Below are 10,476 nucleotides of genomic sequence, written 5' to 3' on the forward strand. Positions count from 1 at the left end.
ACCCCGGACGGCCGCGCGGCGCCTTATATGGCCACCCGCGGGTCCCGGGGAGGGAGCTGGCGGCCGTGGCGTTTATGAGCTTGGAGGGCTCGGCCCTCGCGCCTCGCGGAGCCGGGAATCAAAGCGGCCCGGCCGCCGGGCAGGCTCCATAAAACGGCGTTCGCGCCTCCCTGCTGCACTTTATGGGGCCGGGAAGCGCCTGGTCAGCTCCAGCTCCCGCCGGAGCCCCGCCGCCCCTCGCAGGGCTGGCTCAGCCCGCAGCAGGGCACGACGGACCCCAACCTGGGGCCCAGCCCCGCTCCATCCCCACCATGCAGGCTTTGCTCAGCCGTGCTTTCTCCACGGCCTCTGGGGTCAGTCCCAAGGTTCCTGTCGTGACGTGGGCCTCAGTTTGCTCGCATGCAAAATGGGCTAATGATAGTTACCCATAGGAGAGCGGTTGGGAGGGCATGATGAGGTAGTGGCTGGGACAGCAGGAGGACTCTGCCTGCCATTTAACAGGACGGCCGCACATGTTTATTTATTTGCTCTGTTTATCCCACTGTTATTAACTTGGGTGTCCCTTTGGATAAAAAACTTTCTCTTTTTAAAAGATTTCTTTATTTATTTGAAAGTCAGAGTTATACAGAGAGAGAGAGAGGCGGAGAGGCAGAGAGAGAGAGAGAGAGAGGTCTTCCATCTGCTGGTTCACTCCCCGATTGGCCGCAACAGCGGGATCTGAAGCCAGGAGCCAGGAGCTTCTTCTAGGTCTCCCACGTGGGTGCAGGGGCCCAAGGACTTGGGCCACCTTCTACTGCTTTCCCAGGCCATAGCAGAGAGCTGGATCGGAAGTGGAGCAGCCGGGACTCAAACTGGCGCCCATATGGGATGCCGGCACTGCAGGTGGTGGCTTTACCCACTATGCCATAGCACTGGCCCCCATTTTATTTTTCTGAGAACTGAGTTCCTCTCTTTTCTCCTAGTGAGGGTCTCCCCTCTCTGAGGAGAGGGCTGCATGTACCCCTCCCCCTCTGCGTGGGGGAAGGGCAGGGCATTGTGTTAATGGGGAGCTGAGGGTGTGCCCGGCGTTGTGCTGGGTGTTACTGTGACCCATTTGCCTCATCAGAAAGGGGAGCTCCCAGGGTCCCCTGGCACAGGGAAGGACATCTGTGGAAAGTTCTAGCGAAGGGGTGGAGTCAGATCAGAAAACAGACTCCCCCACCCCATCCCAACCCTCCTGGACACCGGCTTCTCTTGGGGTCCTGGAGGCCAGAACCCAGACTCCCCCCAGGCTCTGGACTCTCACAGAAGCTGGCCTGCTCCAAAGGCTTCCCCTCAACTGGTGCTTGGTCATGGCCATGCGCTCTAGGCGGCCGTAAGTCGTCACAAAGGAAGTGAATGATGTGCCCAGTGAGTTATGGCAGAGCACCGCGGAGTGTGCACTCAGCAACCAGAATTAAAGAGAAGCATGCCAGTCACCTCAGCTTCCTTTGCTTTTAAATATGAGTTATTATGCTGCATGCAGTAATTAAGTCTCGGTGCGCCGGAGTTCACTGCGGCTGCTCCGCCTTTTGGCTGCTTGACTCCTTGTTCCTGGGGGAGAGGGGTGCTCCGTGGTCCCACACTCCCATGGGCTTGCCTTCCCTTGGTTCAGACTTGGTCCGTTTTGCAGCAACTTCAGCTCAGCTTTTGGTCCATCCTCTGAGAAGATGGAGTCCCACTCTGGGGTCTTCTACTTCCACCACCCCCCTGGGGGGAGGTTTCAGCAGGGGCGCCAGCCGAGTGACAGTGAGACTGGGGCTTGGTTTCAGCGAGATGGTCGGCTGATTGGTCGGCCTGGTAGAACTGGGGGAGTCCCCCCTTGCTGTGTATCCCTCCAAGAGGAAATGGACTCACCCCCGAGCAGGGAGGGTTGGATTTGGATTTCAGGAGGTGCACGCATGGTTCTGGCTCGGATTGAGTTCTGGGTCTGGGTGAGTGGGTGGAGGGGACCTCCTGTGCTAGTCCATATCCCCGTCCCTGAGGGTCACCACTCAGCGCTTGTCCACACAGCCCAGTGTATTTTAAATCCAGGGAGATGGGAGAGCTGCAATTAAGTTGACCAGATCTTAGAGAAGTCACTTCGCTTTGCCTTTTCTCTCTGGCGTGCCAGTCTATTGGAGAAAGCGGGTTCCCTGCCCCCGCGACCGGGGTCACTGGTTCCAGAAGTCAGTTCAAGGCAGGGAGCACCCATCAGGAGCCAGGCTCAGTGTATGCAGGGAAAGACTGTGTGGCCCAGGCGGGGGCAGGCACCATGCAGGGCAACTTAACCCAGGGGGGTCCAGCTAAATGGGACAGCGAGTCTCTAGTTCTGGGAGGTTGGGGAAGGGTCCCTGGAGACGTGATGCCTTGGTTGTACCTGAAGCATGCGAGGAATTGGAAGTGCCCAGATGAGAGAGGGAGGGGGGAGGATTCAGGGAGAGCAGGAAGGCAGGGGCAAAGATGCAAAGCGAGGGAGGCGGGAGCATGGGAGACCAGTAGGGAGCTCACTTTGGCTGAGAACTAGGGACTGGCTGGGGGCAGAGGGAAGGAGGCAGGCTGAGGCCAGAGGGTGGACTTGGAGGATGGATGGGTTGGGCTTAGGATGCTTCCTGGGCTGATATTGTGGTGCAACAGGCGAAGCCACTGCTTGGGATGCCTTTATCCCATATTGGAGCACTGGTTCGAGTCCTGGCTGCTCTGCTTCCAATCCAGCTCCCTGCTAATGCGCCCAGGGGGGAAGCAGCAGAAGGTGGCCCAAGTGCTTGGGGCCCTGCCCTGCATGTGGGAGATACAAATGGAGTTCCTGGCTCCTGGCTTTGGCCGGACCCAGAACTGGCTGTTGTGGCCATTTGGGGAATGAACTAGTGGGTGGAAGATCTCTGTGTCTCTGTGTCTGTCTTGTTCTCTCTGTGTTTCTAGGCCTTTCGTATAAAATGAAAATTAAAAAAAAAAGAGAGAGAGTCTGTATATATTAATCAGTCACTCCATCTTAGGAAAAAAAGAAAAAAAAAGAAATATCTTTCCACCTTGCCCACGGACACGGTGAGGATGGAGCGAGGTGCACATGTAAAACTTTAACACAACACCTGCTGCATAGCCCAAGGCCAGTAAACTGTAGCTGCCATGATTATTGTTATTATTTTTCCCCTTGCCCGTTGCTCACCCCAGCTGCCTGCCCTAGGAGCCATCCAGAGCCCCCTGCCCCCTGGCCTGCCCTTCTAGGTCTGGGGCCCGGGGCTTCCCAAACACAGATGCTGGCTGGGGACTCCCAGACCTACCCCCTCGGTCCTGGCTCTGGTGGGCTGAGCCCAGAGCTCACTCCCACAGAGTGCCCAGAGCATGGCCCTGTGTGTGTGTGTGTGTGTGTGTGTGTGTGGCTGGATTGGGGGTGACACCCAGTTGCAGGCACCCAAGAAGGGTTGGAGGGGGGCAGGTGGGGCCTTTGGGATCCTCAGAGCAGATGTGGACAGAAATCCACCAGCAGCACGGGTCCTGTGACAGGAAGAGCAAGACCCTTTCCGGCCGTGTGGCTGGCTTTCCCACACCTCCCTCTGCCACGCCAGGGATGCAGCATCTGCAGGCCGTGTGAGGACTGTGCCTGGGGCACCCCTGGAGGCTCATTCCCTGGAAGCCTCACCTCCACAGCTCAGCTTGTGTTCAAAACAGAGAGACGGGCAGGTTATGAGTCCAGCTGTCAATGCCAGAGGAAGCAGCCAAGCCCAGCGTCCCTCCCCCTCCTTCCTCATCTAGCAAAGTGCAGAGCTCCAGGCCCCCAGGGGCTTCAGCAATTGGACAAACGCTGCCAGAAGCCTGGAACTGCCCGTGTAAGATTTTCCAAAGCTCCATTGCGATGATGTGGCCGCAGGAGACAGGAGAAATGACAGTGACATTCCCCAAGCCCATAAAGGTGACCAAACGGCCACTCCACAGAGCGGCCAACAACCCAGGGTGTCCGGCCTTATAAAAGGGCAGACAACGAGGGAGAGACCAAGATCCTCTGCTTCCTCCGGCTTCATCTCCACCAGCCTAGAGTCGCCATGACTTGCCGATCCTCTTGTCTGAGCTCCCGCAGCGGAGCCCGCACCACCAGCTGCTGTGTGTCCGCCCAGAGGCACAGCTTTGGCCGCACCTTCAGCTGCGCCTCGGCCTGCGGGCCCCGGCCAGGCCGCTGCTGCATCACCGCCGCCCCCTACCGCGGCATTGCCTGCTACCGCGGCCTCAGCGGGGGCTTCGGCAGCCGCAGCCTCTGTGGCGGAGGCTTCCGCGCTGGCTCTTGCGGGCGCAGCTTTGGCTACCGCTCGGGCGGCGTGTGCAGGCCCAGCGCTCCCGGAATCACCACTGTGTCCGTTAACGAGAGCCTCCTGACGCCCCTCAACCTGGAGATCGACCCCAACGCGCAGTGCGTGAAGCACGAGGAGAAGGAGCAGATCAGAGGCCTCAACAGCAAGTTCGCCGCCTTCATCGACAAGGTCGGTGTCCTGGGTCGCGCCCTGCCTCACCCCAGGTCCTGGGCTAGGTATAGAAAGCTTGCTGGCGTTTCCACGCAACCAATGCATCTGATGGAGGAGGTGCACACCTCCTCCATGGCTCAGACAGACCCAGGGAGATGGGGGATAGGACAGGGGCTACTGATCTAATAGCACTGCTTTTATATGCCTGCAGAGAGACGAGGACAAGGCTTGGAACTGCCTGTCAGATGGAGGAGGCAACATATGCATAGCAGACACACAAGAAGCAGGAGCAGTTCTGTGGGATGACCTTGCTCTCAGGGGCACTGAACACAACACACACACACACACACACACACACACACTGGGGCCTGAGCAATCTCACAACAGACAGGCATGCGTCCATAGGAGCGGCAGCTAGAGACAAGGATTTGAATCCTCGTGGACATAAGAAAGGGCTCCTGCACTTGATTATGGGATGCTGGGATGAATGCTGGCATCCGGGTCACTGCAAGAGAAGGAGTGAGCGCTGGACATGGGGAAGGGAGGGGCGAGTGTGGAGGCTGGGTAGGCGGGTGGTGGAGCTTGCAGGATGGTAGGTGCATGGGGGACCCTATGGCTGTGCCTCTGGGCGGCAGGTGCGCTTCCTGGAGCAGCAGAACAAGCTGCTGGAGACCAAGCTGCAGTTCATCCAGAACCGCAAGTGTTGCAAGAGCAACCTGGAGCCGCTGTTCAGCGGCTACATCGAGACGCTGCGGCGGGAGGCCGAGCACGTGGAGGCCGACAGCGGGCGGCTGGCCTCCGAGCTCAACCGTGTGCAGGAGGCGCTGGAGGGCTACAAGAAGAAGTGAGTGCCCTGTGCTTGTGTCCGCTGTGTGGGCTGTGACAGGAAGACAGAGCCGAGGAAGGGCCTTTCCCATTTCCTTCCGGACTTCTCAGGACAAGGACCGTGTTCCCCTCTGCCCTGCCTCCCCCTAAACCTCACCTGAACTTTTTCCATTTTCCATCATCGTGCGAGGTTCTGGGGACCCCAGATCGGGACACCCTCTGGCTCCATGGTTCTCACTCACTGGTTCATTTTCTGGCTTCCACTCACTTTTCTAGATCTAAGCTCAGTAAGTCATATTTTATATCAAATAATAACAAAACCAGGATCTTTAAAAACAGTGTCTTCTTGGCCAGTGCTGTGGCTCACTAGGCTAATCCTCCGCCTTGCGGTGCCGGCACACCGGGTTCTAGTCCCGGTCGGGGCGCCAGATTCTGTCCCGGTTGCCCCTCTTCCAGGCCAGCTCTCTGCTGTAGCCAGGGAGTGCAGTGGAGGATGGCCCAAGTGCTTGGGCCCTGCACCCCATGGGAGACCAGAAGTACCTGGCTCCTGCCATCGGATCAGCACGGTGGGCCGGCTGCAGCGCGCCAGCCGCGGCGGCCATTGGAGGGTGAACCAACGGCAAAGGAAGACCTTTCTCTCTGTCTCTCTCTCTCACTGTCCACTCTGCCTGTCAAAACAAAACAAAACAAAACAACAGTGTCTTCTCAAGTGAGAGGAGCATCCTCCTGGGGATGTGGGTGAGGGAGGGACGTGACCGGCCCAGCAGCAGTGGCTCCCCGCCCCGCCCCGTCCCATTACCAGTAAAATTGGGAATGATCTCCTTGTCCCCAATCCTTTTCCCTGCTACAGGTATGAAGAGGAGGTGGCTCTGAGAGCCACAGCGGAGAACGAGCTTGTCAGAATCAAGCAGGTGGGTGAGCCTGTGCGTGCACCCCCAGCGGGAGACTCCGGCATTGTCTCGGGGGGGGGGCAGCCAGTTCTCCTGCCCTTGGTTAATAAGCTCCTGTGCTTCCCCACCGAGGGCATTTCCTCCCTGGCCCCGCAGTGGTTCCGCAGGGCAGGAATTCTCTGGGTCATTCTTTAGAGAGAGGTCGCAGTGTGGTGGGCGAATGGCCCAAACTCCCTCACTCCATTACACTGGGGGCTTGGAGGGGAGCGTGCACTCCCGACTTCTGAATCCATGCCTGCAGCTTGCAGGGCTGGGAATGGGGTTGGGGCCTTTGCTGGGTGGGCCTGGGAGGGGGGTGCTGGGGTCCCTGGGTGGGGTTCTGGGGTCCCCACATCTGCAGCAGCTCAGGACTGACATTTTTCTGCAGGGGGTCAACGGTGCCTATGCGTGCAAGGCAGACCTGGAGGCCAATGCCCACAGCCTGGTGGAGGAGATAAGTTTCTTGAGGGCCTTGTATGAGGAGGTGAGAACTGGGCATGGAGGACTTGGGCCACCTCCTCTTGTCTCTGCGCTATGCCAGTCTGTGTGCTGAGGAGATGGAATGGGTTGGTGGCCTGAGGGTTTTGGTGGCTCCGTGTGGGAGGGGGTGGGGGAGGGATGGGGACTCTGCTCTGGGTGGCTCTGGCTTGGCCGGCACAGGTGATGGGAATGGTTGTTGGCCCTGCAGGAGATCCGCGTGCTGCACGCCCACATCTCCGACACCTCGGTCGTGGTCAAGATGGACAACAGCCGGGACCTAAGCATGGACTCGATTCTGTCTGAGATCAAGGCTCAGTACGACGACATCGCCACCCGCAGCCGGGCTGAGGCCGAGTCCTGGTACCGCAGCAAGGTGAGCCACCGGGGCACCAAGTGGGAGGGACACAGGGTGTCCCTGGAGAAGGCTGGGGTTGGCCCCCTGAGGCTGGTGAGAACAGGCCGCCCCGTGTGGGTGCACAGGCTGAGCACTGTTCAACCCGCGCCATCCCGGTGGTGCTGACCTGAGGGCAGGGCTCGTGGGTGCTGAGCCTCAGGGGCACCTGTGCTCCCCCCGCCCCCCCATCCCAGTGCGAGGAGATGAAGGCCACGGTGATCCGGCACGGGGAGACCCTGCGCCGCACCAAGGAGGAGATCAACGAGCTGAACCGCATGATCCAGAGGCTGACGGCCGAGGTGGAGAATGCCAAGTGCCAGGTACGGCCAGCTGTGCCGGGGCCTGAGCGCCGGGGCCCGAGCCCTGTGGGAACCCCAGCACTCGCCCTCCAGCCCATTGGCCAGACTGGAGTCCCTGGTGGTGGTCGCTCAGGGAGACCGGGTGAGGATGGCCAGGGGCCTTGTCGGGGGGATGCTCCCGGCTGGGTGGGAGAGCCTGGAGCAGCCCAGGCCAGGGGCAGAGAGGCCCAGGGAGCAGAACCCAGCCTGTTCTCTTGCGGGTCCCCAGAACACCAAGTTGGAGGCGGCCGTGACACAGTCTGAGCAGCAGGGTGAAGGGGCACTGAATGATGCCAGGAGCAAGCTGGCAGGGCTGGAGGCCGCCCTGCAGAAGGCCAAGCAGGACATGGCGTGCCTGCTCAAGGAGTACCAGGAGGTGATGAACTCCAAGCTGGGCCTGGACATCGAGATCGCCACCTACCGCCGCCTGCTGGAGGGCGAGGAACACAGGTGGGTCCACAGAGTAGCTGGGCGGAGTCTAATTTGCATGCACCTGCTCCAGGCTCTCTCCTCCTGCAGCCATCTTGGAATGCTCTCAGCGCCCCTCTGTGCTCCTGGGGGTGGCTCAATGAGAGTGATCTTAATTGAGGTTCAGGGGCTTCAGGTTTCTGGCATGATTTGGGTCACAGCTGGTGAACAGCTGGTAAATGACACCGGGTCTCTGGGATAGAAAACAGAACATCTGGTGGATGTTTACCCTGGCTCTTGGGAGCTGAACGGAGCTTGGGGTCAGGATAAAAAGAGGCCTTGTACTGAACGGGCAAAGAGAAAGGTGTATTTCTAGAAGGATGGGGAACTGCAGACATAGCTCAAAGTTACAGCCTTGCCCTGAACTCTTGTGGGGCAGCTGAAGGGATATGGGTTGATCCCGCAGGCTTTCTTGGGTCTAGGGGCACCTGCCCCATGTGCCTCTGTGGACAGGTTGGAGGGGTGCTGGACCCCAGATCTTGTCTGCTTGGACGACTCCTTGGGGGGCTAGGTTCAGAGCTGGTGAGCCCGCGTTTCCGGGAGCCTTGTCGGGAGTTAACGCCCAGTGCTAACGCTGCCTTTTCTTTCCTGCACCAGGCTATGTGAAGGCATCCGTGCTGTGAATGTCTGTGAGTTATTTGGGCCCCCAAAGAGAGGCACTGAAGTTAGACAGCAGGGAGAACTTTTTGGATGTAGGGGTGGAGAGATCCTGGGGGGCAGTGGCTCTGGTCCTTTATAGCCTCACAGTTATGGAGCAGGCTGTCCCGTGTTGAGTCACTCCTCCCTCGGCGCACACCCGTCAGCCAATCAGTCCTATTTGCCCCGCCCCCCAGTCATGGGATGCTCTGCTTTCCTCCTTGTCCAAACACACTTGGCCATATTCTTGAGCGCTTCTGGCTCCCAGGGCGGGGGCTCTGGTGGGAGGTGGGGCTGAATGGGAGCAGCTCCCGCCCCCACCTACGGTTCTGATTTATGGCTGTCTCCATGCAGGTGTGAGCAGCTCCCGGGGTGGAGCTGTGTGTGGGAGCCTCTCCACCACCCGCACCTGCGGCATCGACTCCCGTGGGATGGGTGCGGGTGGCAGCTGCTGCAAGAAGTGTTAGGGCTTGAGGCTGTCACCCTCCCGGTGCAGGCCAGGTGGCCCTTCTGTCCTGCCTGGCTACCAGCAGCCTGGGAGCGGGGCGCAGCTGCTGGTTGTCTTCCCTGCTCTGGGTCCCTGCTGTGTGGGCTGTTCCCTGGACTGAGAGCTGCTGAGAGGCGTGACAGGACACGGGGCCACCTGCCCTCATGAGGGGGACAGCCTCTCCGTGAGCATCTCCCAGGCCCCTTCCCCCTACCCCTGCCCCCCCCCCCCCGCTTGGTCTCTCACAAGTCCCTTCCTTCCTGCTTTTCTTTGCTGAAAATAAAGTTGCAACCCGTCGGTGACACTTGTCAATCTTCCTGTTCCTCATTTCAGGCCTGGAGGGGATGGGTGGGGTCTCCAGGAGGACACTCAGCACAGCCATGTGGCTTTTTTTTTTTTTTTAAATGTTTATTTATTTGAGAGAAGGACAGTGAGTGAGAGAAAGGTACACACACACACACACACATACAGGAAGGGAGCTAGAGCTTCCACTCACTGGTTCACTCCCCAAATGCCCTAAGGAGTCAGGCCTAGAGTCGTAGGCAGGGGTTTCAAGCTAGGTTTCCCATGGGGCAGGAGCCCAGCTGCTGCCTCTCAGGGCTCCCATTAGCAGGAAGCTGGAGTCAGGAGCCGGAGCTGAGTAGAAAAGCCAGGCGCTCTGATACGGGCTGTGGGCATCTTAAACGTTAAGCTAAACACCTGCCCCACGACCGACTGTACTGCTTTCATTTGTGACCTCTGGGTCTGTGTGCATTGAGAGCTCACAGCTTCTGGAGCTGCATTTGCAAGTTCCTGGAACAGCGCTGGCTCCTGGCAGGCACTGAGCCGTGTTAGAGGAGCAAGCAAATTCACCTCTGAGGATTCCAGTTGCCCCCGAGGTATCTCTGTGAATGTTGCACTGTTTACAAACACTGCCTTGGGGTTGGAGCTGTGGCAGAGCGGGTAAAGCCACAGCCTGCAGTGCCAGCATCCCATATAGGCGCTGGTTTGAGTCCCGGCTGCTCTACTTCCCGTCCAGCTCCCTGCTAAAGCACAAGAAAGCAGCAGAAAATGGTTCGAGTGCTTGGGCCCCTGCATCCATGTGGGAGACCCAGATGGAGTTTCTGGAGTGAGATGGTCTCTAAGATTCTGTGTATTATTAATGCCCCCCCCACCCATGCCCCATCAGAGAGGGTGGCAGAGCAGGGGGCTCACTCTGCAGAAGACTGGCCTCACCTTGGCTTGCTAACACCGATCTGTGTGTCTGCAGAGAAACGAAACTCAGCCCTCCTCCTGCCCAACCTCCAGGACACCCTCTGTCTCACAGGCTCATCAGGTTCACCTTTTTCCATCCTCCTCTCAAGTTCAAAGGCTCCATGCGAATCCCTGAACTTGTAAAGATTCTCCTACTGAATTACACTAACAGAGGTCCCAAGATGTTTTAATTAATTTTTAAAATATTTATTTGAAAGGCAGAGTTACTGGGAGG

General features: G+C 58.7%; 1 protein-coding gene across 1 annotated transcript; it reads left to right on the plus strand.

Moving 5' to 3' along the window:
• Positions 1-3,825: 3,825 nt before the first annotated feature.
• On the plus strand, positions 3,826-9,114 carry LOC100345838 (keratin, type II cuticular Hb6-like). Its single transcript, XM_051845527.3, has 9 exons — positions 3,826-4,469; positions 5,087-5,295; positions 6,127-6,187; positions 6,594-6,689; positions 6,894-7,058; positions 7,274-7,399; positions 7,647-7,867; positions 8,483-8,514; positions 8,876-9,114. The coding sequence occupies exons 1-9, from the start codon at positions 4,038-4,040 to the stop codon at positions 8,986-8,988; spliced, it is 1,455 nt and encodes a 484-aa protein (XP_051701487.3). The 5' UTR covers positions 3,826-4,037; the 3' UTR covers positions 8,989-9,114.
• Positions 9,115-10,476: the final 1,362 nt, after the last annotated feature.

This window comes from Oryctolagus cuniculus, chromosome 11 (genome assembly GCF_051225735.1).
Source record: "Oryctolagus cuniculus isolate XC-2025 breed Fujian yellow rabbit chromosome 11, ASM5122573v1, whole genome shotgun sequence".
Classification (NCBI taxonomy): Eukaryota; Metazoa; Chordata; class Mammalia; order Lagomorpha; family Leporidae; genus Oryctolagus; species Oryctolagus cuniculus.

Excerpts from the sequence above, each read along its gene's own strand:
- LOC100345838 (XM_051845527.3), top strand. The coding sequence starts at position 4,038 with ATGACTTGCCGATCCTCTTGTCTGAGCTCCCGCAGCGGAGCCCGCACC. Across the intron at positions 5,296-6,126 it reads CTGGAGGGCTACAAGAAGAA|GTATGAAGAGGAGGTGGCTC; the intron begins GTGAGTGCCCTG and ends TCCCTGCTACAG. Across the intron at positions 7,400-7,646 it reads TGGAGAATGCCAAGTGCCAG|AACACCAAGTTGGAGGCGGC; the intron begins GTACGGCCAGCT and ends GCGGGTCCCCAG.